Source organism: Taudactylus pleione, unplaced genomic scaffold, assembly GCF_031769625.1.
Source record: "Taudactylus pleione unplaced genomic scaffold, aTauple2 ptg000652l, whole genome shotgun sequence".
In the NCBI taxonomy this organism is placed as follows: domain Eukaryota; kingdom Metazoa; phylum Chordata; class Amphibia; order Anura; family Myobatrachidae; genus Taudactylus; species Taudactylus pleione.
In genome coordinates this window covers 1,337,329-1,364,653 of record NW_028285054.1, presented here as the reverse complement: position 1 = coordinate 1,364,653, position 27,325 = coordinate 1,337,329, and the positions used below count along the sequence as shown (strand labels likewise).

The 27,325-nt window shown below is 49.1% G+C and overlaps 1 protein-coding gene across 2 annotated transcripts in view; it reads left to right on the top strand.

Annotated features, from left to right (window-relative positions):
• The window catches only part of TDRD9 (tudor domain containing 9), a 331,496-nt gene that overhangs the window by 63,940 nt on the left and 240,231 nt on the right, over positions 1 to 27,325 (top strand). For both annotated transcript variants that reach the window (XM_088455276.1, XM_088455275.1), the window contains exon 6: positions 26,805 to 26,885. In XM_088455276.1, the coding sequence (XP_088311402.1) occupies positions 26,805 to 26,885 (81 nt within the window). The remainder of the gene's footprint in view (positions 1 to 26,804; positions 26,886 to 27,325) is intronic.

Sequence of the window (27,325 nt, the reverse complement as noted above, 5' to 3'; positions counted from 1 at the left end):
ACAGTCTGACGCTGCCGCTCTGAAGAATCCAAAGGAAAAATAAAAAACTCTGTCCTTTAGAAAAAAATAAAGCTTAGGGGCTGCTAATCAGCTCCCCACTGCACTAAACGGTGACCCGACTCCGGCCGGGCACAACTTAAACTGAGGTGCCTCTGGCTGGGGGTGGGGTTATAGGGAGAGTGGACCCAAGTGCATCCTGGGAGCTAAAAGCTTTAACTGCGTGGTGCCCGGATTTGGTTCCCAACCTATACCCCAAGGTCAACCCTGTGGACCCCCTATGGACCCTGAAGTAGAAATAGTCTTTGCTACTGTTTAGAGGAGCTGGCCTATGGGCACAAACGGAGTTCCTTGCAGTTGGCTGTGCATAAAACTGGGTACATGGACTTGTGCATCCTAGGATAAGCCAGTGCAAACATCTGCCTTTCTACTTCAGGGTCCATACGGGGTCCACAGGGTTGACCTTGGGGTATAGCTGGATCTGGATCCACGGGCACCACGCAGTTAAAGCTTTCACTGCTCCCAGGATGCACTTGGGTCTGTCCTCCTCTATACCCCGCCCCCGAGCCACAGGCACCTCAGTTTTAGTTGGTGCCCGGCCGGAGTCGGGTCACCCTGTTGCAGTGGGGCTGTTTTTAGCAGCCCCATAGCTTTATTTGTGAAGATAGAAGATTTTATTATTTTATTTTATTTACTCTTCAGAGCGGCAGCATCAGACTGTCCATCTGGACGTCCACGCTGCCGCTCCAACAACCCCGCTGGCGCTGCGACGCCAGTACTGATCTGGGGATCGCAGTGGGACCCCGGAGTCAGTACTAGCGTGGCTCCGGGACCTCCCACTGACTGCTGCCGGGCTTACGGGGATTAAGGTAAGCCGCGTGCAGCGATATCAGCGCTGCTCGCGGGGATTCATGCAGTCTCTAGCCGCCGGTCTCTGGGGACAGACCGGCGGCGCTAGTTGTTGCGGCGGGCTCTCCCTCTTCAGGCATACCCCGCGCGTCCGCTGGACCACCAGGGAGTAATGGCTGGAGGGGAACCAGCATCCCTGGGGTTAATCACTAGCATGGGAAGGCAGCCTTCCCTGGTTTAGCGGCTGATCCCCTCAGCTCAGCGCGCCTTCTCCCACGAGTGCTGGCGTCGCTGAGCTGTTCCTCATGCGGCCACTCCTCCTCAGAGCTCTCCGTCGGCCATCTTCAAGGCTGTAACGCAGACTCCCAGGTGGTGCGTGGACGGGTCCCCCTGTATACCTCTCCTCTGCTAAGGGACAGTGTATGCAGCGCTATAGCCCTCCCAGACACTGAATCTGTTTTTCACTGTAATTCCTCTGGTGATGCGTATTTACTGTATCATGTCTGACGAGGAGACTGAGCACTCCGGGGCGCCTGTGTTGTTTTCCTTCAGACGCTGTTCTGCTGGAGTTGATAGGGAGGATTTATCTCGGGATGGTCTGTGCGGGCGGTGCCATCTGGTACCTGGCCCCTCTATACCCCCTATATCGCAGGATCCTTCTTGGGCGATGTTTCCCAGGTGCTGACGTCTATTGCGGACCGTTTAGCGGTGCCGGCTGCAGTGCCTGTTAGGGCGTTGCCCCAGCCTAACATCCCCCATTCCCCGGGTATTCTACATTTATTGCAGACTCCCCCTCGGTCTCAGACTGTGGGTCCTTATGTGGGGTTGCCTCTGTATGTCCAGCCCCCCTGTGACTCAGCAGTCGGTGGTGCCTTTTCAGGGTTATCCTCAAGCAGCTCCTCCACCATGGGTGGAGGTACTCTCCAGCTCTGTGCAGAGTCTGGAGGCCTCATCCTCTGCTTTTCAGTCTGTTGCAGAGTGATTTGCCCCCTAAGGCGCCCAAGCGTCTCGTTTTGAGTTCTTTAACAGCGCAGCTGTCGGACTCGGATGTGTCTTCAGATGATGGAGAAGTTCATGAGGACACTGACTCAGACGCCATGGCCCAGGAGATGGAGGCTAAGTCCTCCATTAATGTGCCGGCATTGGTTAGGGCAGTGCACGCTATCCTTCATATTGAGGATGAAGCATCGGCTCCGAAGTCTAAGTACCCTAACTTTAAAAAGGCTAAGGTTACGTCGAGTGTCTTTCTCTTGTCTGACCAGTTGACGGATCATATGGCGGGGGCCTGGCAGTTGCTCAGTAAGAGATTCCAGCCACAAAAGAGGTTGGTATCTAATTATCCTTTTCCTGAAGCGCATTGCAGGAGTGGGAAACTCCACCGGCAGTGGATTCCCACGTCACCCGCTTGATTAAGAGTGCTGCGCTCCCATTGCCGTCTATTTCCTCTTTGAAGGATCCCACAGACTGGAAGGTCGAGATCTGTTTGAAATCCATTTACTCCCTTTTGGGGGCGGTGGCGCGCCCGTCCATGCCCATCTCATGGGTGGCTAAGGCCATTGAGAGCTGGGCTAACGCTTTGGAGTATACTTTTCCAGAGGATGCTCCGGAGATTCAGAGAGCGTTAATTGGGTAAATGAGGGATGCCGCTTCCTATGTCGGGGAAGCTTCGTTGGATGCTAGTCTGCTGAACTCTAGGGTTTCGGCTGCAACTGTTTCTGCTCGTCGGTCCTTGAGGCTGAGGTCTTGGCGAGCAGATGCGGACTCTAAAAAGGGTCTGGAGGCATTGCCTTTTAATGGTGAGTTACCATTTGGTCCGGACTTGGACAAAATAGTGGATACCTTGGCTAAATCCAAGTCTGCCTTCCTTCCTTCGGGTTCAGCGCCGGCGAAGGTGAGGAGCTCTGCTTTTCGGTTCTTTCGGGTTGAGTGTAAGGCCAAGGGTCAGTCCTTCCCGAGACATTCGGCAACCAAATCCGCACCCAAGCCCAAGAAGCAGGGAAGGAGTGCTCGGCTCCCTTCTTCCAAGCAGGAGGATAAACCTGCTGCCTGATGGGACGGGCCTCCCTCTGGGGGACCTCAGAGTGGGAGGCCGACTTTCCCAATTCGCCCAGTGCTGGCACAATACCACCATGGATGCCTGGGTTCGGGAAGTAGTCTCTCAGGGGTAAGCCCTGTCTTTTCGGCTCAGGCCGCCCCAACAGTTTTTTTGCACAAGTCCTTCTCTGGACAAGACCAAAGCTTCTCAGATTCAGGTGGCTATAGAATCCTTGCTACAAGCAGGGGTTATTGGTCCCGTTCCGCAGTCTCAACGCGGGAAGGGGTACTATTCTACTGTTTCTGGTACAGAAGCCAAATGGTTCTCATCGCCCTATCCTGAATTTGAAGCCTTTGAACAAATTCCTCAGAGTTCCCAAATTCAGGATGGAAATATTGCGTTCCATCATTCCGGCGATGGAGTCAGGAGATTACATGGTTTCCCTGGACATCCAGGACGCCTATCTCCATGTGCCCATAGCACCGGCACATCAGCGATATCTGAGATTTGCTATCCTGTAAAGTCATTACCAGTTTCGGGCGTTGCCCTTCGGCCTTTCCACTGCTCCGAGGGTGTTCACCAAGGTGATGGCAGTTATGGCTGCCCACCTTCGGGACCAGGGTTTACGGCTGCTACCGTACCTGGACGATCTTCTGCTGCTGGCAAGCTCTCCGGAGGTACTTCTTCGGCAAGCATTGCTTGTCTTCAAGCACACGGGTGGTTAATAAATTGGAAGAAGTCATCTCTGATCCCATCACAACGGATGGTCCATCTGGGAACCCTTCTGGATTCTTGTCAACAAAGGATTTTCTTGGCTCCGGAAAAGGTGTCCTCCCTACAACTGAGGATACACAGTTGTCTGAGCAGTCACAGGGTGTCTGTTCATTCGGCAATGAGAGTCCTAGGGTCCATGGTGTCGGCATTCGACATGGTGGAATTTGCCCAGTTCCATTCCAGGCCCCTGCAGGGGCCGATTCTATCGGAATGGAACTGGTTACCTCACCGGATCCGATCCCAGAGGCTGGTTTTGTCCCCGGAAGTGCGCCGCTCTCTGGCGTGGTGGCTTCGGCCAGCTCATCACATTGAGGGTCGCCCCTTTTGGATCCCAGACTGGGTTCTGCTTACGACGGATGCCAGTACCCGGGGTTGGGGGGCAGTGACCGGCACGTTGTCTCTTCAAGGCCGTTGGTTGGCGGAGGAAGCAGTCTTTCCCATAAACGTTCTGGAGCTGCGGGCCGTGTACAGAGCTCTGCTGTCCTCAGGCACCGCTCTTCATGGAAGGGCGGTTGAGGTGCAATCCGACAACGCCACCACGGTGGCGTACATAAATCACCAGGGAGTAACTCGCAGTTGAGCAGCGATGTTGGAGGTGTCTCAGATCCTGGCTTGGGCGGAGTGCCACCTTCCAGCGATCTCGGCAGTCTTCATCCCGTGAGTCCTCAATTGGGAGGCAGACTTCCTCAGCCGTCACGACGTGCACCCCGGGGAATGGTCGCTTCACCCAGAGGTGTTTCAACTTCTCGTGGACAAATGGGACTGCCGGAGTTGGACCTGATGGCCTCCTGTCACAACTAGAAGTTGCCCGTTTACGGCTCAAGGACAAGGGACGCAGGCGGAAGTCTGGTGGACGCGCTGTTGGTGAAATGGACATTTCACCTAGCGTACCTGTTTCCTCCGATCTCCTTGCTGCCTCGGGTACTAAGAAAAATCAAACAGGACGGAGGCACGTTTCTGCTGGTGGCTCCAGCGTGGCCCAGACGTCCTTGGTACTCCGATCTCAGGAGCTTGTCCATCGACGTGCCGTACCTTCTACCTCAGCGTCGGGACCTGCTGTCTCAGGGGCCCTGCCTTTACCCGGATCTGGGTCGACTGTCTTTGACGGCGTGGCTCTTGAGACAGCCGTCTTAAGGTCCCGGGGGTTTTCAAGCTCTGTCATCAGTACTATGCTCAGGGCATGTAATCCTGCCTCCGCTCGGATTTACCACAGGGTGTGGCACACTTACTTTCAGTGGTGTGAGTTCAGAAACTTTGATCCTCAGGTGTTCAGGGTTTCTAGGATTTTGGCATTTCTCCAGTCAGGTCTTGACCTGGGCTTACGTCTTGCTTCCCTGAAGGTTCATGTGTCAGCTCTGTCTGTGTGGTTCCAACGTAGGATCGCTACACTGCCAGATGTTCACACCTTTTTTCCAGGGTGTTCTTAGAATCCAGCCTCCCTTTGTGCCTCCAGTGGCTCCGTGGGACTTGGCGGTGGTTCTTCGTGTCCTGCAGGGACCTCTTTTTGAGCCTCTTGACTCGGTTGACCTCAAGTGGTTAACACTTAAGACTGTGTTTCACCTGCCAATTGCTTCGGCCAGGAGGGTATCTGAGTTGGGGGCGCTTTCCTGTAGTCCCCACTTCTTAATTTTTCACCAGGACAGAGCGGTGCTTTGCACTCGTCCTGAGTTTTTGCCTAAAAAAGTCGTCTCTAAGTTCCACATCAATCAGGAACTTGTGGTGCCATCTTTTCAATCTCCTGATCTTACTGCTGGTGAGGCTTCATTGGACGTTGTCCGTGCTCTCAGAATTTATGTTGACCGGACTGCTTCTATTAGAAAGTCCGATGTTGGCCTGCCAACAAACAAACTGTTGCCCTTTGGCTTTGTTCTGTTATTCGTGAGGCTTATATACAGAAAAGTTTACCTGTCCGTGCCTCTATTAAGGCTCATTCCACTCGTTCTGTGGGTCCTTCTTGGGCTGCTAGACGTGGTGCCTCCGCTGTTCAGCTGTGCAAGGCAGCCACTTGGTCTTCAATTCAGATGTTTTTCAGGTTTTATGCGTTTGACACCTTTGCCTCTCAGGATGCATCCTTTGGGCGCAGGATTCTCCTTTCTGCACAGGAGCGTTAGTTGAAATGCTTTGGGAAATCCCCAAGGTCAACCCTGTGAACCCCCTATGGACCCTGAAGTAGAAAACAAGAGATATGGTAAGAACTTACCTTTGTTATCTCTGTTTCTACGAAGTCCATAGGGTCCACAGGGCGCCCGCCCTGACGCACCTGGCTTCAAATGGGCTGTGTGGCTGGTCACCGGTTTTTCAGTCTCCCATTTCTGTGAGTATGGTTTCTTGTGTGTTGCAGTCTTCCTTCTCTCTGTTTAGTCTCCTCCTCCGGCCTTGGCTGCTTACCAACTGAGGTGCCTGTGGCACGGGGGCGGGGTATAGAGGAGGATGGACCCAAGTGCATACTGGGAGCAGTGAAAGCTTTAACTGCGTGGTGCCTGTGGATCCAGATCCAGCTATACCCCAAGGTCAACCCTGTGAACCCTATGGATTTCTTAGAAACCGAGATAACAAAGGTAAGTTCTTATCATATCTCTTGTTTTTGTCACTCACTGCATGCCCATACAGTCATGGATGATGAGCCAAATATTAGAAAGCCATGTAAAGTTGTCAAAAGGGCACCATCCTTTAAGAATCCCTTCTCTTACTATATAAAGGAGTGTTCTAGACAGGGCTGCCATCAGAAATTGTGGGGCCCGGTGCTGACAAAGTAGACAGGGCCCCCCCCCCCGGGGGGAGGGAGGGGATGGAGAGATAGATAGATAGATATATATATATAATAGAAAACCCAGCACTCACCATGTTTAAACACTCACAATGATGTATAAATAAGTAAATAAATAATGGGGATTTAGTTCATGGATTGATCGATGCATTTAAGCCCGCAGCCCACAGCTCGGGACCCCACTTTCTGCAGGTCCTACACTATCCGTCACACTGATGGAAACCTGTTAGCTGCTATCACATAGTTTAGACTGAAAAAATGTTACCTGGTTTAAAGCTCACCTGCCAGCTAATGGCTTTTAAAGGTAAGGCAGTCACCTGACATAGCTTCTATCACACTACCAAAAAGACAGCTGACACAGGTTAATATAAACGAGTATGCACATGGGGTGCATGAGAAAGCTATGATCACAAAAGGTTAATAAAAATTAACCGCATAAACAAAGTCAGAAATCCACTGCACTCGCCACTCCTAGATCTGGGGTGCAGACCTGCACTCGCCATTCCCAGGACTGGGGTGCAAGTGGCCTGTGACCACATTGCTTAGATAAATAAAACAGAAAACCCAGCACTCACCATGTTTAAACACTCACAATGATGTATAAATAAGTAAATAAATAAATAATGGGGATTTAGTTCATTATTTATTTACTTATTTATACATCATTGTGAGTGTTTAAACATGGTGAGTGCTGGGTTTTCTGTTTTATTTAAGCAATGTGGTCACAGGCCACTGACTGGACGGGGGGGTTTATAGGCTCTGGGCTGAGAGGGGGCAGGACAATGACGGCTGGCCGGACTAGGGGGGAGACGCACAGGGTCAGGGGGGCTGACTGGACTGGGGAGTGAGGCATGGCAGGGAATGCTGTCTAGACTAAGAGAGGGACAGGGAAGGCTGGCTGAACTAGCTGGGGAGGCTCAGGGCAGAGAGGGGAGGACAGGGTAGCCCATCAGCCTCATTCTCACTCCATCACCAGCGTGTCTCTGCCCCAGCGTGTCAGCCTCTCCCTCTCCCCCACCCCCCTGCCAGCTGTGTGTCAGCCCCTATCATCCCCAGCATGTTTCAGCCTCTTCCTCCCTCTCTCTCTCTCTCTCTCTCTCTCTTCCCCCCCCCCCCCCCCCAAACCACCACTTACCTTATTTGCACCTTCCTCTTCGGCTCCTCTCGATCCCTTCCAGCAGCCCGGCCCCTTGTTATGACACAGCGCGCGTGACGTCACGCGCGCTGTGTCATAACAAGGGGCCGGACCGGGTGTTTGTCTTGTAGGAGCCGGAGCGGCCGAAGCGGGCCCGCTCTGGCTCCAACCATTTCATTAATGGGGAGTCGGGACCAGGTTGGCGGACAGCGGCGCTAGTTCCGCCCCTGACTCTATAGCTGCCGGTGCAGCACCGCAGCCAGCCGGGCCCCCCTCTGTGTCTGCTCTCTCCGGGCCCGGGACTCAAGGCCCGGCAGTCCCCCCCCTGATGGCGGCCCTGGTTCTAGATACTTGTTAAACCGAGCGCCCACTTATACCATTATGATAAATATGAAAATCTTTCAATTTCACAAAACCCCCATCTCCAGCTTATCCTCATCTAGTAAGTAATAATCCCCTGCTTATGTCAACACTTCTCAAAATCAAGCAACTTTAATATTCCAAGCTCTGGATTTAAAAAAAAAAAAATATTATAGAAGGATAATGTAAAATCATCCAGGGGGTGACTAGAACACACTATGCTGTAATAGAAGTGTGAATAGCATATATTTTACCTGGGAAGAGCAAGTCTGTCTACACATCGGTCACTGTCTGCTTGTATGGTATGCGTTCGGCATCCCGGTGGTCTGGATGCCGACATTTACATTACTGGCGTCCGAATCCCGGCGCCAGCATCCCAACTGCCGGGGTGGCGAAGGTAAGTAACTGGGTTGGGGGGATGGTAAGGTTTAGTGATTAAGCATTTAGGGGGAGGGTTAGGTTTAGGCAATAAGGTGGAGGGTTAGGTTTAGGGTGCAGGGAGGAAGAGGTCAGGTTTAGGCACTAGGCGGAGAGGTAGGGTTCAGGCTCCCGGGAGCGAGGGTTAACATACAAGTGTTGGTACCAATTCCGCTTGTATAGCACGGTTTCCTATATAAGCACCTAGCTCCACACGCGGCAACCTGCTGCAGCGAAATGACCAAGCATGTTGGAAATTTAATATACTATAAGCATTCTAGTTATTTAATGTACACTTTATATATTTCCTAATTTCTGGTGCAAATGTAAACATAACGGAAGGGAGCATTTGAACAAACAAATTGTTAAAACGAAGACCATTATTTATTTATTTTTTTCTTATGAAATTCTGCATTTCTTTGATATGTCGCATGACTACCATCCCAAAGAAATTAAGGGCCCCACACACGGAGCAATATAGCGGCCGATCCGACGAATTGAAACGATATCGCTGCTATATGTGTGGACATATCATGCGATCGGGCAGCAGATTGCTCCGTGTGTGCGGACCGCCCAATATGTGGCCATTGTACAGTGTGTAACCGGCTTCAGAGTGGCATTCAAGATGGCCGACTTCAAGATGTCCGCCATACTGGTGACGTACTCTGAAGTTTTCCCCACTCCCATATCATATGTGTTGACACTGGATTAATATTTCCTGTATGTAACTTAAAAGGTGTCCATGGGAGATCCTTAAGGCGGTAGTCTGGTACTGATGCCTGTATGATCAAAAGTTTTGTCCCTGGGAGAAGAGCCCTGTCTCTTAACTGAGAAATCCATGCATGCAGAGTGATACGCAGATAAGTCGGGAACATCCAGTCTACCGTATCGTCTGGGGCTAGTAAGACGTGAATTAGCCAAATTAGATGGTTTCTCTTTCCAAATGTTTAAAAATAGGCTTATGTATATTGCTAATAACCATTTAAGGAAGCAATAGGTATAGTGTGGAACAGATACATTAGGTAGTGTCATTTTGGATGCTGCTAAGCGACCCAGCCATGAAAGGAAGTTTTGACATGCTGTAGGTTCTTTCCTTGGTTTGGGGTGGGTCATTTATTCTAGCATCTCTGAAGGTAGGCAACCCAGCTCTGGTCGAATTGAACAGACAAAAGTAATCATCTGGACCTGGTGCTTTACCTGCCAGGATAGCTTTATTCACCTCTAGGTCTTCTTGTTCGGTCCAAGGGGCTTTAAGAGGAGTTAAGGTCCCGTAAAAAGGCTTGTATTGTACATGAGGTTGGCTGGGAAGTAGAACGATCTAGATGTAAATTATATAAAGAGTCTTATAATAGTCGGCAAAAGTATTTGTTAGTTACAGGGTTCACTATTTTCCTACTGTTTGTTGAGAAACTGAATCCTGTTTCGGGCCTGTTTTTTTACTGTTTTCTTGCAAGGTGTTTGCCCTTACTTATTGCCTAAGTTAGTGGTTCACAAACTGTGCGTTTGGGGTGCCTCAGGACACTTGCAGGGGTGCCTCAGGTTAGTGGTTCAGCACCAAATCATTTAAGGTCAATTTAATTTAAATATGTGGACAAACAGTAGCGCAAACCTGTCCACCAACTGAACCTAAGGATGACAGGTAAGCACAATTCACTTTATTACATTTTATTCTGAATCTCTCCATAACAAACGTAAACTAGGGGTGCCGTGAAAACAGTGCTGATACTCTAGGGTTCCGTGATTCATAACAGCTTTGGAAGCACTGGCCTAAGGTTTATAACCTTTTTATTGTTTGGTAAGGGCACTTTTCATACAGGAAATAACTTTTGTAACTGATTAGGAATGGAGATGAATTCCCTTAAGGCAGGGTTCGACAATTTTTTCTAAAATCTAGCAGCCAGCTTAAATGTTTAGGAGCCAGACCATTATCCACTACCAAAATATATGAAAACTTGTATAGACCACCGCAACATGCCCCGTCAATGCCCCTCAACCTCCTCACATGCCAGCATACATGCACCAATTCATATTATGCCACACACTATGCCCCAAATTCATATTACGCCACACACTATGCCCTAAATTCATATTATGCCACACACTGTCCCAAAAACATATTATGCCACACGCTATGCCTTAAATTCATATTACGTCATACACTATGCCCTAAATTCATATTATGCCACACATTATGTCACAAATTCATTGAAGCCTATTCATGCTACTACAGACAGAAGATACCTTTTCTATGAATTAATAAAGTTACCACACTTATAGGAGCACTAGCAATGGTTTATCTATCTAGCACTAGCTAGCTACAGTGGTAGGCAACATTTGGCCTGCTAGCTGCTGTGGAACTACACATACCAGCATGCCCTGCAACAATTTGGGTGCTTGGGCATGCTGGGAAGTGTAGTTCCACATCAGATGGAATGCGACATGTTGCATACCTCTGGTCTAGCAGACAACTATTTTATGGGGTAAGTATTGCAAAGAGTCCTTCACATACTGTATATGGAGATTGCATTGGGGTAGCTGGATGGCAGGTTTCAGTACAAAGGTGGGGGTGGCGGATGGTCCATGCAACCCCCTTCTCCAGAATAAGGCCAGTCCTCCCCATACATAACACCACATGGGGAGGACAGAGGGGCAAATTGATGACTAACATGTATACAGCTGAGGGGGGCAGTTTATGGTGAGTGGGACATTATTTATATATATATATATTTTTTTCTACTTCAGGGTCCATAGGGTATCCACAGGATACCTTGGGGTATAGGTGATGACGGGGGGGGCGGGACAGCCAGGCCGGCTATGGCCATTTGTTGGGTAGCCAGAGCTATGGAGCGCTGGGCCGATAATTTGGAGGCGTCTTAGGATTCTGACTGTTCGGCTGAACAGACCGAGTTGGTAGGCAATCTCCGGGACTCGGCCACTTGCATCAATGAAGCGGCCTTGGATATCAGTACCCTAACTTCTCGGATTTCTTCGGCAGCTGTAGCTGCTCGTCGCACTTTATGGTTGCGATCTTGGAAGGCGGACGCTGATTCCAAAAAGGGCTTAGAAGCCTTGCCTTTTATTGGAGAAGTCCTATTTGGTCCGGATCTGGACAAAATTGTAGTCACGCTGGCGGCAGCCAAACCTGCCCGTCTCCCGTCTGCTGCAGTTCCTTCCAGTTCAGGTACGTCATCCTTTCGGCCTTACAGGGCCCAGGGTAGGCCTAAAGCACATTTTCCCCGACAGGCTGGCCCCAAAAAATCGTCCAAGCCTCGGAAACAGGCCTGGAGTACCAGACGTCCGGCCCCTAAGTCAGATGACAAGCCTGCGGCCTGACGGTCCGGGCCTCCCTTTGGGGGATCCCAGAGTGGGAGGCCGCCTGCTGCAGTTCGCCCAGTGTTGGTCGGTGACTACGACAGACAATTGGGTTCACGAGGTGGGTTTCTCACGGGTATGCCCTCTCCTTTCGGCACAGGCCCCCATCCCGATTCTTCACCACGGGTTATCCATCAGACCGGAACAAAGCCACGGAACTGCTGAAGGTTTTGCACACTATGATCCAGGCTGGAGTTATAGTGCCTGTTCCATTCTCCCAGAGGGGCCAGGGTTTCTATTCCAATCTGTTTTTGGTGCAGAAACCCAATGGGCCGTACCGTCCGATCATCAACCTCAAAGCACTCAAGTCCTTGCGGGTGCCACGGTTTCGGATGGAGACCCTACGGTCCATCATTCTGCCGCTGGAACCTGGGGATTACATGGTATCGTTGGACATACAGGACGCTTTCCTGAATGTCCCTATTCTTTTACGCCATCAACAGTTCCTCCGGTTTGCAATCCGCAACGATCACTACCAGTTACCTTTTGGCCAGGCGACAGCACCACATGTGTTCACCAAGGTTATGGCGGTCATGGCGGCTTCTCTGCGGCTGCAGGGAGTCCGCATGTTGCCGTACCTAGACGACCTTCTATTGGTAGCAGGATCTCCAGAGCTCCTTCTACGCCACTTGGACCAGACGATTGCGGTGCTGCAACGGCACGGCTGGTTAATAAACTGGCAGAAGTCCACCCTGGTCCCGTCTCAGAGTATTCTACACCTCGGAGCCTTATTGGACTCCAGACAGCAAAGGATCTTTGTGACGGGGGAAAAGATCTCTGCCTTACAGTAGAGGGTGCGCAGTTGTTTGCAGAGTCGCCGTGTGTCTCTCCACTCGGCGATGAGGTTACTGGGCTCCATGGTGTCAGTGTTCGACATGGTGGAATATGCCCAGTTTCACTCCAGACCTCTGTAGCAATTGATCCTGTCCAAATGGAATGGACTGCCTCAGAGTCTGAAGTCCCAGACGATGGTGCTCACTCCGGAGGTTCGCCTGTCCCTAGCCTGGTGGTTTCAGACGATCCATCTCAACAAGGGTCGTCCATTCTGGGTGACGAATTGGGTCCTGTTGACAACGGACGCCAGCCTTCGGGGCTGTGGAGCAGTAACGGGTCCACACTTGTTCCAGGGCAGATGGACTCAGACGGAAACAGAGCTTCCAATAAACATCTTGGAGCTCCGCGCGGTTTTCAATGCTCTCCAGCAGGCACATCGGGTTCTCCAAGGTCACCCCGTGCAGGTCCAGTCGGACAACGCCATCACCGTGGCCTACATAATTCGGCAAGGAGGAACCCGAAGTCGGAGCGGCACTCGTAGAGTTGTCCCGAATCCTGGTTTGGGCGGAGCGCAATCTCCCGGCCATATCGGCAGTATTCATCCCGGGAGTCCTAAACTGGGAGGCGGACTTTCTCAGTTGCCAGGACGTTCATCCGGGGAAATGGTCTCTGCACCAGGACGTCTTTCAACTTCTGGTGGACAGGTGGGGTCTTCCAGAGATCGACCTTATGGCGTCACGGCACAACAACAAGTTGCCGGTGTATGGGTCTCGCACAAGAGACGAAAAGGCATCTCTGGTGGATGCTCTGTCCGTCCGATGGATGTTCCGGTTTGCTTATCTCTTTCCTCCGTTTTCCCTTCAACGGGTAATCTGGAAATTCAAACAGGAAGGAGGGACGCTCCTGTTGATAGCTCCCACGTGGCCCCGGCGGCACTAGTTCTCGGACCTCCAGGGGCTGTCCATGGACATTCCTCTGCGGTTGCTGTTACGACCGGACCTTCTGTCACAGGGTCCTTGTCTTCACCCGGACCTGACTCTGCTGTCTGACGGCGTGGCTGTTGAGACGGCCATGTTAAGGTCCAGGGGTTTTTCCAGCTCTGTAGTGCAAACTATGCTATGGGCCCGGAAACAATCTTCTGCAAGGATATACATCGTGTGTGGCATACCTTCTTCCAGTGGTGTCGGCCGTGAGGTTATGCTCCTCGGGATTTCCGTCTGTCTAAGGTGTTAGCTTTCCTACAGGCGGGACTGGACCATGGGCTTCGCCTTGCGTCTCTGAAGGTGCAGGTGTCTGCCCTGTCCGTCTGGTTCCATCGTAGGATTGCTGCAATCCCTGATGTGCGCACCTTTATGCAAGGTGTTCTCCGAATTCAGCCACCTTTTGTTCCACCTGTGGCGCCTTGGGATTTAGCTGTGGTCCTGAGGGCTCTCCAGGGACCGCCGTTTGAACCACTGGGCTCAGTGGACCTCAAATGGCTGACAGCTAAAACAATTTTCCTTCTGGCCATTGCTTCGGCCAGATGCGTTTCTGACTTAAAGGCTCTCTTGTAGACCCCCTTTTCTGATTATTCATAGGAACAGGGCGGTGCTGCGCACTCGTCCTGGTTTACTTACTAAAGTTGTTTAAAGTTTCCACATCAACAAGGAAATCGTTGTGCCGGCTTTCAACTCACCTGACCTTTCTGTAGGTGAGGCCTCTTTGGACGTTGTGCGGATTTATGTTGACCGCACTTCTTCGTTTAGGAAGTCGGACGCCTTGTTTGTCCTCTATGGCTTCCGTAAAAAGGGTTGGCCTGCTTCAAAGCAGAATTTGGCATGTTGGATTCGTATGGCAATTTCTGAAGCTTATCTTCATGAAGGCCTGCCGGTTCCATCCTCTGTGAGGGCTCATTCCACTAGGTCTGTGGGTCCTTCGTGGGCTGCTCGACGTGGTGCCTCTGCAGTCCAGATCTGCAAGGCTGCCACATGGTCCTCGGTCCACACCTTTGTGAGGTATTACGCGTTTGACACCTTTGCCTCTCAGGATGCTTCCTTCGGGCGGCGGATTCTCCTTTCAGCACAGAAGCGTCCCCACCCTTAAAGGATACTGCTTTGGGACATCCCTAAGGTATCCTGTGGATACCCTATGGACCCTGATGTAGAAAATATGAGATATGGTAAGAACTTACCCTTGTTATCTCTATTTCTACGAAGTCCATAGGGTTCCACAGGACTCCCGCCCTGTCGCACCTGTGCTGCAGATGGGCTTTACTCTGGTCACCGGTTTTTCCATCTCCCTCTGGTGAGCATGTGATTCTTGTGTGTGTCCAGATCTTTCTTCTCTCTCTTCCTTCTCCTCCTCTGGCCTATGGCTTGGTACGTAACTGAGATGCCTTGGCTCGGGGGTGGGGTATAGGAGGGGGACCCTAGTGCATCCTGGGAGGCTAAAAACTTTAACTCTATGGTGCCCGATGCCTGATATATATATATATATATATATATATATATATATATATATATATATATATATATAAAATATGTGGGGCTGTTGTTGGTGAGTAACATATACGGGGGCACCTGTTATTGGAGAGTGGCATATATAACACACGTGATACACAATATAAGATGCCCCCCACCAAACTGCAACACAGCTGACCCTGCTGCCAACCTACAGTGGAACTAATGGCAGGTTCCCCCACCACCACCATAGGGACTTCCCCTTAGTCAATGCACCAGATTGGGGAAACTTGTAGGGAAACTACGAGTCTATCATGCACTGTAAGAGCCCCAGGACGGGGTTACAGGTCTATCTACTCTACGATGTGTTAGCTAGGAAGGCACCGAGCCCTGGCCTCCTAGCTTCAGTCTGAAGCATCGGAGTCCTCATCCAACTCCTCCCTGTAGGACGCAGTCTGCATGGGCTCCCTGTCGAAGTTGACTCTGCGGACGTGAGGTCGGGAGCCGCGTGGCCCCTGCGTCATCTTGCAGCCGGCCAGGTCTCCTTCAGGATGGTGTAGTGCACCCTGCACGGCGAAGTTTTAAGTCCTGAGGCCTCTTGACAGAGGATTTCTACCATGTGGCCCTGCAGCAACTCAGTCAGGCTAGGTGGGATCTCAATACTCATCGTCCCCTATGGGGCTCTGTCCCCTCTGGCTGGCACTCAAACACAGTGATGTACCCGGGAGAGAGTTAGTCTGTCCTTTGATTCCCCCATTACACGCTGCAGCCACTGCGGGAGGGCAGGCTGGTAGGGAGGGTTCTGTGTAAGGATTCCATCTGTTTCAAATCGGATTTACAGTTCTAGTTGTTGTATATACCGTTTTAGTGCTCACTCTAGGTTCTGCACCGTACCTAGATAAAGGGCACTTCTGTGTATGTGTGTACCTTTAAAAGAGGGCGCGGCCATGGAAAATGGGGCGTCTTTATGATGCGTCCCCTTTTCAGCACTTATTGACATGCTGGACAGCCCCCAAGCGCTACGTTCCCTGTGATTCAGTTCACCGGAGGTGACGGCTGCTCCCCCGTTTTCCCCACCTGCGGGACACTGCGGCCCGCAGGAGGGGACAGAACCCGTAGGCTGTTTCAGTGGGGCGCCGCGCTGGAGGGCAGGGTGCTTTCTACCCTTTAGAAATGGGGCAGGGCACGGCGCCCCACTGAAATAGCCTAGCGGAACGTTACTGTTTATGCAAGTGGGTATCTGTCTTAATGGCTAAACCCTGTATGATCGCTTTAAAATTGTCTTGGGGTACATTAGTAGACTGGTAGGAATTCAGCCCCTCCTTTTTAACGATTTAGGGGTCAATCCAGTTAATTGCGCAGGGTTGTGAGTTGCTGTTGCCACGGAGTTAAAATGCCGGCATGGCATCTTGCACCTCTTGTTGCCCGCTCCAAGCCTGAGTTTGCGTAATTTTGCTCTGTCATATGGAGCTGCGAGCACTTTTGTGTGAATTCTGGTGGTCGTCTTGATGACTCGTGTTTAATTGGATTGAGCCCTTAGTAGCCTCTGGAGATGATGGTAGGTATTCTGAATATTGTTATGATCTTAGGATGGAGTACCCTATGTCCACGACACCGTAGCATGGTCTGAACAAGCTATTGGAATAATACAGAATTTGTTAGCGAGTTGCAAAGACCATATGTCAAGCAATATTAGATCTATACGGGAATATGAAGCATGGACATGTGAAAAATAAGTAAAAACCTTTACTGATGGGAACTGCACCAACCATGTTTCATAGAGATTATACTCAGCAAATAGGTTATGTATAACCCTAAATGCGATCATGCCTGGACCTCAGATGGTGTGTTTTTTTTTTTTTTTTTTTTTGAGCAATTTTTTATTTGAATTTTCAAGAAGAAAAATAGAAAACACCCAATACAATCAATAACAGTAATAACATAGTACACTGCATACAGAACATTGTGTCAAATAGGGGGACAAACTGAAAAACGTGGTACATGAACTACATTCCGACTGTATAGAGATGACACATATGTTACAAATCAGAATTATTCGGTATATCGGAGTCCTAACATATAGGCGTTCTGGTAATTTATCCATTAGGACAACTATACCACAAAACTATTAGACTGATCCTATAGTGGTCAGAACCCCCTTATAACAAAACAACCAAAAGAGTGAGAAAAAAAAAATAAAAATATATATAAAAAGAGCGAAGAGGAGCTCCTCTGATGCCTGCTCTGTACCATATAACCATAAAGCAGCGGTTTGGCATTACACATCCGAGAGAGCCCATCTGGACCCACTCCATCTACACCAGATGCGGTCAAATTTATACTCTGCCCTTCAAGATAAGTAGAGCTATTTCTCTTGCCTAACAGTGGTGTGAGCCATGCACTGAAGTCTGGACCCTAAGAGGCCAACCAGGTGCGAGCAATACTAACCTTAGCCAAGGTACACATATTGATGACAAACTGCCTACCATACCTATGAAGAATGGTATCCTCCAGGATACCCAAACCAAATACCCTTGGGGTGAGAAGAGGGTCCTGAATCCCAGTAATGGAAAGAACCTGTGTAACCTTACTCCAAAATGTCTGAACCATGGGGCATTCCCAGAGTAAGTGCTGACAGCTATCCGACACTTCGGACAAATATTGGAGGCGAGGCCCTCAAATTTTATCAGCCTAACTGGGGTAAAATAAATTCTATCTAAGATATATATATATATATATATATATATATATATATATATATATATATATATATATATATATATATATATATATAGCTGGATTTGCTGAAATCTTACTGAGGCAGTGGAGGTGCGGGGAATTCTCAGAGCCATATCCCATTCACTATCATCCATTAAGCCCACATCAGCCTCCCATTTTACTTTAAGATCTGGTAACCTGGATTCGTGGTGAAAGGACGAAAGATATGAATAAATCAACGACAGCGACCTACGGGGACCCAATGAGATAAGTACTGTTTTAATGGAAAATGACAATGTCAGGGGGGCCAGCTCTAAACTGAACACCAAGGGCATGTCTCAGTTGCAGAAATCTGTAGAAATATGCTCTAGGTAAGGAAAACTCCTCCTGCAATTGAGTGAAGGATTTGAGTGTAGAACCTACATATAACTGACCCAGGGAGACAATAACTTTGGTGCCCCACACTTGTCTAACCTGAAGTGATCTCAGTTCAGACAATGCCCTAGAGTTCCATAAGGGTGTGTCTGGATCCAGTCCAGAGGATAGCGTGATGATAAGGGTTGCTCGCCAAATCCTAACCGCCTGTATCAATATTTGGGGAAGGGAGCTATCAACCCTGTCACTCAACAAGGCCTGTAGGGGTGTGTATCCAGGGGAAGCCTGAGACACCTGTAGTGAGTGTAGGGCAGTGGGAGAGCTATCCTGAAGCCAATCTCTCACGTAAGTTAGTTGTGCCACATAGTAGTAAAGTTGAAAATTAGGGAGTGCTAACCCTCCAGCGGATTTAGGTCTCGTCAATATTTTTAGCCTAATGCGAGGCCGTCTATTCACCCATATCAGGGAAGATAACATACTTTCTAATTTTCTGAATACTGAGGTAGGGATAAACACTGGGGATTGCTGGAGTATACAGTCAGGTGCATAAATATTGGGACCTTGACAGAATTTTCATTTTGTGGCCTCTATTCACCACCACAATGGCTTTGAAATGAAACAAACGATGTGCTTTAACTGCAGACTTTCAGATTTTATTTGAGGGTAATTACATCCAAATCAGGTCAACGGTGTAGGAATTACAACGGTTTCTATATGTGCCTCCCACTTTTTAAGGGGCCAAAAGTAATGGGACAAACTAAACAATCCTAAATCTAACTTTCACTTTTTAATACTTTGTTGCAAATCCTTTGCAGGCAATTACAGCCTGAAGTCTGGAACGCATAGACATCACCAGACGCTGGGTTTCATCCCTGGTGATGCTCTGCCAGGCCTCTACTGCAAATGTCTTCAGTTCCTGTTCTTGGGGCATTTTCCCTTCAGTTTTGTCTTCATCAAGTGAAATGCATGCTCAAATCGGATTCAGGTCAGGGGATTGACTTGGCCATTGCATAACATTCCACTTTTTAGCCTTAAAAACTCTTTGGTTGCTTTTGCAGTATGCTTCGGGTCATTGTCCATCTGCACTGTGAAGCGTCGTCCAATGGTAAAGGTAGCACCCACTCTGGGTCATATAATTACAATTGATGTACTGCATGATAACAGTACATATATAAGCTGAGAGCTAACTTAACTTGGAGGTACCCCAAAAAACCTCCACATGGCACTATAAGCATCAGCACATCCTCCTATTGTTGACTGCCTTCATGCCTCTGCAAACTTGCAAAAAAAATGGTAGTTGCTCAGATCAGCTTAATTGCATAACACAGGTGCTTGTAAAGGGCGGAGTTTTCACTGAACACAGAAAAAGAGAGATTTGCCCCCCAGCACACTGCAGCAAAAACAATACTTAAATCCTACATGATAATAGAGATTTAGAGGTATTAGTTACACACAATTGCAGATATATGAATAAGCGCCAGGCCAATCGTCAAAGCTCCTCTATACTGGCGTCCCTAGCATTAAGGGGTTCACGTCCGAGAAGCAAGGCACCCCAATAAAATTCCAACCAAGGGCCATCCCCAGGGTATCACACGAAAAAGGGGAAAAAGGTGATAGTGAAGTATAAAGAAAAGATGTGTAAAGATAAATCAATAAGTGTTAATGAAATGATAAAGAATTAAAATGACATAAATAATGTACAAACAAAATAGAGAAGTGATGAAAGTATTCTATGTGAATTAAGTGGTGATGCCATGAGAAAGGCCCAGTCAGAACCCCCCCGGGGGCCCCACACTGTTCTCATGCAGTACATCAATTGTAATTATATGACCCAGAGTGGGTGCTACCATTATGTAGTAATTATTTTGGGGTGAGCGTTTGGGAGTGGGGCCCCCAGGGGGGTTCTGACTGGGCACCTGTGTTATGCAATTAAGCTGATCTGAGCAACTACCTTTTTTTTTTTTTTTGCGAGCGTGGTACTTAAGCCTACGGCATATGTTGATAGACTATCCGTGGCCTCTACCTCTGCAAGACTATCTAATTCTACAGGGTTTGTTTATTTATCAGGACTTAAAGCGGCTTCGTTTGATGGCGTGGCTGTTGAAAGGGCCATCCTAAGAAAGAAGGGTATTCCTTCCAGTGTGATTCCTACCATGATTAGGGTTCGGAAGGAAGTCTCATCAAAACATTATCATATCTGGAAGACATATGCATCTTGGTGTGAATGCCGCAGTTCACCGCCATCTGATTTCAAGGTATCCCGTCGTCTTCTTTTTCTACAGGCCGGTTTATCAGCAGGCCTTCGTCTAGGACCTTTGAAAGAAAATGGACAGTGGCGACACCTGAACCTTCAGAGAAAACAAGCATTATCGCCAGATGTTCAGACCTTCCTACAGCGAGTAATCGGAATACAACCTCCATTTTTGCCTTCGACGGACCATGGGATTTAGACTTGGTTCTTTCGTTTCTCCAGTCTGCTTTGTTTGAGCCACTATAGATGGTGGAGATTAAGTTTTTAACTTGGAAGGTGGTTCTTCTTTTGGCGCTCGCCTCAGCTAGACGTGTGTCAGAGCTAGGGGCTCTCTCCGGTTGCCCGCCTTACCTCGTTTTCCATGAGGATAGGGCTGCGCTTGTACGCAGATGTCTTTTCTTCCTAGGGTGGTGTCTGCGTTATACATAATCCAGCCAATTGTGGTTCCAGTGTTCAAGGAAGATTCTCAGGGCTCCAAATCCTTAGATGTTAGAGCTCTTCGGATCTATGTTGAGAGGACAGCATCTATCCGGAACTTGGATGTACTTTTTGTCTGTTTTGATATGGCGAGGCCAGGTTGGCCAGCTTCAATATTTCTCTTTGGATTCGTCTGACAGCCAGACAGGCTTATCTGGCCGCTTCTAAACAGCCGCCGGTTTCTATTACGTAACATTCAACGCACTCGGTGGGACCTTCATGGGCGGCTGCCCGTGGTGTTTCTTTGACTAATCTTTGTCGAGCGGCCACCTGGTCTGGCAGGCATACTTTTTTAAATTTTACCGTTTTGACACTTTTGTGGTCTCTGCTTCGCAGTATGGCCATGCTGTTTTTCTCAGCACTCTCCCGCCCAGGATGAGAGCTCTGGGACGTCCCCACTGTACTGAGACTCCAGTGTCCCTTATTGGATGGAGGAGAAATCAGGATTTTGGTTACTTACCGATAAATCCCTATCAGATTCCACAGGGGACGCTGAACACCCGCAACGGTGCTGTTACACCTGCTTAAGTTTCTTGTTTACAGGTTCAGACAGTTGTCTGTGGTCTGCTTGGAATGTTGTGTTTTCTTTCATAAACCTTTTCTGGTTTGTTCATGTATGTTGTAGTTTGTCTTCTCCTTTCTCTTTATTTTTCCAGCTCTCCTCGGACAGTTTTTTTTTTTTTTTTTTAGACTGACCTATTGCGGGGTATAGAGGGGGAGGAACTAGCTACCATACATATTTATTGAAGTGCCAGCTCCTGGTTAACCCTCTTCCATACCCCACTGTACTGAGACTCCAGTGTCCCCTGTGGAATCGGAGAAAGAGACTTATCGGTAAGTAACCAAAATCCTGATTTTGAGGGTTAGGGGGTTCGAGATAAGAAATGGGTAATTTGCCGACTCTACCGCTAAAATCCTGTTTATCCTGAATTTGGATGTATCTTTCCTCCAGACTGACTTCTATTGTGAGGTCTGCTCTCCTGCCTGTCTGTGGATTTGTGGAAGGCTATCTGACTGGTGCTTCTCTGAATTCTTCCCGTAGCTCAGTTGCCGGGCCCTTCTCTGACCTGTTTCTGCCTCTGGCCACCACGGCTACCTTATGATGCGACGCTTACCCGCTGGATTTCTCCTGACTTGTTAGCCTTCTCTCTGGTTCCCGATCGTCTGCTTCAACTTTTGGGGAGTGTCCGACGTGGAATGCCCAACAGCTTGTTGCTGTGACCCTTCCTGGTCGTCTCCTGGATATCCCTGCTGCTTCAGTGCTTCTTGGATTGTGGACTGGACATCCGGCTGGTTTGGTTTAGTCCAGTGTTGGCGTTACTCTGGCGTTGGCGGTGGCTAGCACACACCCAGAGCTCACCAGCAATATACTCTGCGGTGTACTCTGGTGGTGTGCTAGCCACCGCCATCTTATCGCAAGGCTGCTTCACGGTTGCTGCTCCAGTCATCTAGCTATTTTGGGACTCGTGGACTGTGGACAATGTCTCCTGCTGGCTCGGTTGCTCCTGTGGTGGTTTTTATTTACCTTTTTGCCTTAGCTGAGATCAGTCTTTTGGTCTCAATTCTCCTGCTATTTGATACTCTAGACTTTGGTTTGACATATTGCACCTGTTTTTTGTGATTCTATCTCTGGCTGCATACCTCAAGGATGGATAACTCTTTTGTATCCAATCCTTAAGGCTATTAATGCCTCTACTCAGGCTTCTCAGTAAGTTTGGAGACCTGCAAGTGGATAGCCTTTTTCCCTGCTCTGCTCCTTGGAAGATTCGTGAAGGTGCTGGGATGGATGTGCAGTCCTCGCATCTTCTATGATGGTCTTGGATTTATCCTTGGACATACCAGAGTTTAACAACATCGTTCCTGGGAGTTTCGAGTTTGCTGTGGCTTGTTAACAGATCTGTGCTCCAACTCTGCTGGATGTGAGGAGGCTCTAAGATTTGTCATTAAAGGCCTTTGTGTTTTTCTGCTGATCCACGGGTGGGCTGGGGCAGGACTAGTGTTTTGTGGTTTTTTATTAATTTTATTTCTACTACAGGGTCCACAGTAGAGGGTACCTGCCGGAGTCGGGTCACTGAAGTGCAGGGGGGATGGCTGTTGGCGCAGACCCCGAAGTTTGCTTCTACTTAGCGACAGCAAGGACAGTCTAGCTGACGTCCGCGCTGTTGCTCTGTCACCCCGGCAGCGCCAAAATGCTGGTAGTGATCCAGGGATCTCGGTGGGCCTCTACGCTCTTGGCTAGCAGGGACCCCGGTGTATCCCTGGACTGCGGCCGGACGCTACGGGGAGGCTTGTAAGCGGCGTGTGACCATGGTGATGAGCCGAATGGCAGTCTTTTCCCTCAGGGCGGGGGACTCCCTGGGGTTGACAGCAGGTGGGGCCAGGCACTGACTCCTGCGTCCCCACTAAGCCACCTGGGACTTTGGGCTGGAGTTCTGCTGAACGCTCCAGCGTCCCAGGGGATAAATGCTGGCCAGGGGAGACGGCCTTCCCTGTCTGTAACAGCCGGCTCCTCCTCACTGCACAGCGTGCCTTTCCACGCGCCTTTCCACCACTGTCTGGCTGAGCTTCCCTCCTCCGGCTCCGCCGCCTTTGTGATCTCTGGCGGCCATCTTCCTGGCTGAGTGTCGCCGAAAGTAGGCAGGCAGTGCGGAGTCCAGGTCCCCCTACATACCTCTCCTCCTGGACGCTGGTCAGTGTATGAATCACTTTTGTCCTACCAGACGCCAGTCTGCTTAGTTGACCAGTAAGTGTGATTTAGTGTAGGTATTTTATGGGATTCCTGGTGTTGACATTCAACATGGTGGAATATGCCCAGTTTCATTCACGGTCTCTGCAGAAATTCTCTCCCGGTGGGATGGATTACCACATCGGATAAGGACACAAACTATTGTACTCTCTCCGGTGGTGCGTCTAGCTCTGACTTTGTGGCTTCAGTCGGTCCACATCACCAGGGGGCGCCCCTTCTGGATTCTGGACTGGGTCCTTCTAACAATGGACGCTAGTTTCTGGGGTTGGGGCGCAGTGACAGGTCCACACTCCTTTCGGGGGAGGTGGTCTCCAGAAGAGTCTGCTCTACCGATCAACATATTGGAACTTCGAGCAGTTTTCAGGGCCCTACACCAAGCAAGACTCATACTTCATGGAACGCCCGTCTAAGTTCAGTCAGACAACGCCACGACAGTGGCTTACATAAACCATCAAGGAGGAACTCTAAGTCCGGCGCCAATGTCAGAGGTGTCATGCATCCTGACATGGGCCATCTACCAGCCATATTGGCAGTGTCCATTCCAGGTGTCCTCAATTGGGAAGCAGACTTCCTCAGCCGTCATGACGTGCATCCCGGGGAATGGTCTCTTCACCAAGAGGTGTTTACAGCTCCTAGTGGACAAGTGTGGCCTTCCGGACGTGGACCTCATGGCCTCTCGACATAATCACAAATTGCCTCTGTACGGGCCCTGGATAAGAGACGCCGAGGCTCTCTTGGTAGACGCTCTGTCGATCAAGTGGACCTTCCAGTTTGTGTACCGGTTTCCTCCACTCTCCCTCCTTCCTCTGGTAATTTGAAAGTTCAAACGAGGCACTGCCCAGGTGAATGGTCTCTTCACCAGAAAGTGTTTCAGCTCCTTGTGGACAAGTGGGGCCTTCCGGACATGGACCTCATGGCCTCGACAAAATCACAACTGCCACTGTACGGGTCCAGGACAAGAGACTCCAAGGCTCTCTTGGTGGACGCTCTGTCTGTCAAGTGGACCTTCCGGTTTGTGTACCTGTTCCCTCCAATCTCCCTTCTTCCTCGGGTACTTCGGAAGTTCAAACAAGAAGGGGGCACTGTCCTGCTGGTGGCTCCAGCGTAGCCCAGACGTCACTGGTACTCAGATCTTCAGAGTCTCTCCATCGACACTCCATTGCTGTTGCCTTAACGTCTGGACCTGTTGTCTCAAGGTCCTTGCCTTTACCCGTACCTGGGTCGTCTGTCTTTGACGGCGTGGCTCTTGAGACATCCCTCCTAAGGTCCAAGGGGTTTTCAGGCTCTGTGCTTAACCCCATGCTCAGGGCGCGGAAGCCAGCCTCTGCTAGGATTTACCACAGTGTGGCATACCTATTTTGAATGGTGTAGTTCCAGAGGTTACGATCCTCACGTGTTTAGGGAATCCAGAGTTTTGGCTTTCCTTCAGGCAGGTTTGGACCTTGGTCTCCGCCTTGCTTACAAAAGAAAAATGGTCTCCACAGGTAGCACCTCCAATTATATATATATATATATATATATTTATATATATATATATATATATATATATATATATGTGTCCAGAATGTGCAGTCTGAGATCTATTTTCTTTCTCCGCCTTGCTTCCCTGAAGGTGCATGTCTCTGCCCTTTCAGCGTGGTTCCAGAGAAGGATTGCTCCTCTTTCTGATATCTGCACTTTCCTTCAAGGGGTTCTTCACATTCAGCCTCCCTTTGTCACTACTGTGGCACCTTGGGATTTAGCTGTTGTCCTTAGGTCCCTCCATTTGAACCCCTGGATTCGGTGGATCTCAAATGGCTCACTGGTAAGACTGTTTCCTTCTGGCTATTGCTTGTGTCAGATTTGGGGGCTCTTGTCGTTTCCCATTTCTGGTTTTTCCCCAGGTGCTTCGGACTCGCTCTGGTTTCCTTCCTAAGGTGGTCTCTAGTTTCCACATTAATGAGGAAATTATTGTGCCGACCTTTAATTCCCCAGACCTATCAGCGGGTGTGGCCTCCATTGGATGTGGTACATGCCCTCAGGATTTATGTGGACCGTACTAGTTCCCTTCGAAAGTCAGACTCGTTGTTTTGTCCCCTATGGATTCCACTAAAAGGGATGGCCAGCCAATAAGCAAGCTTTGGCTAGATGGCTTCGCATGGTGATTTCTGAGGCTTACACTCATGAGGGCCTTCCAGTGCTGCCCTCTGTTACAGCTCATTCTACTCTGTTTGTGGGTCATATCTGGGCAGCTCGCCGTGGCCCCTCGGCTGTTCAGCTTTGTAAGGTGGCCACGTGGTCCTCTGTTCAGACTTTTTTAAGCATTTGATACCTTTTCCTCTCAGGATGCATCCTTCGGGCGGCGTATTCTCCTCTCTGCACAGGAGCGTCCCCACCCTTGAGGGCACTGCTTTGGGATATCCCCAAGGTCACCCTTTGGACCCCCTATGGACCCTAAAGAAGAAAAGTAGAGAGATGGTAAGAACTTACCTCTGTTATCTCTCTTTCTACGAAGTTCATAGGGTCCACAGGGCACCCACCCTGTCGCATCTGTGCTTCAGATGGGCTTCGCTCTGGTCACCGGTTTTCCTTATCCTTCTGTGTGAGAATGTGCTTCTAGTGTGTCCCAGACTTTCTTCTTTTATCCTCCTCCGTCCTTTGGCTTGCTGCGAAACTGAGATGCCTCTGGCCCGGGGGCAGGGTATAGAGGGAGTCCCAAGTGCATCCTGGGAAGAAAAATTTACTGCCTAAGGTGCCCGGATGACTCTGCATCAGCTATACCCCAAGGTCACCCTGTGGACCCTATGGACTTCGTAGAAAGAGATAACAAAGGTAAGTTCTTACCATATCTCTCCTTTTTATTATTTTCTCTCCTCTGTGTTCGGTATATGTCTGTGATGTGCCAAGCATTCTGTATGGGAGAAACTCCACTTCCTTTAGGATGAGGAAAGCTGAACCCAGCCTAGCTTAGGGTCCGTTCTTTCACTGCCCTTGTCTTTTATGTAGTATCCTTTATTTGGGTTTGACGGGGGGGGGTGGTGTAGTGTCGTTTGGATGGGCGGTAAGGGGTGTTTTGAGATCCAAGTGTACTATGTTGGTACAAGGTGAGGGGTTATGTTGTATGCCTCTTGTACCCCTCTTTGGTCTGATGCTCCGTGATCAGGGGTGTTTTATGATGTGTATTGCTTATTTTGTATTTTGACTCTCTACACTGCCTTATGCAATTACCTATTGTTACTAACTATGTCACATTTCCTTTTCCATGTCTGCTACATATATTTTATTTCAGTTGTATGTTTGTACTCTTGAAACTAAATTTATTTTTTCTTTTACTAATTAGGTCCATGAACGAACTGAAGAAATGGACTTTCTGTTGATGATTGTACGCAAACTCTTGCGGACCAATTCACGAATGGTGAAGGTCAGTGATCATAGCAGCCACAAATCAAATTTTGATGTTTTGCTGTTATGGTTCAGAAAAAAAAGAATGAAAATATATATATTAGACAAGGTCATCCCTCAGATAAATTAAAAACCCACAGCACAGTAGCAGGCACTTATTTCCAAAGTTTCAATGTAAGGCTACATCTCTAAAGACTATAAGCCTCCCTGCTATGAAATTTATTGATAAATATATTGAATATATAATATACCTTTTTTTATTTATTTTTTTATTTTACTTTAATGTCCTAATATTTTATGTTACAAAAAACAGTCCAATCCAGCAATGTCAATTTGGCAGAAATGTGCTCCTGTTGTTGGAGTTAATACAATACAAATACAAACCTACAAAATCGTAGAGCGGATTCTATACAGAATGGCAAGACACAATGCGGGAAAAAAGGAACTTTGTTCAAGCAC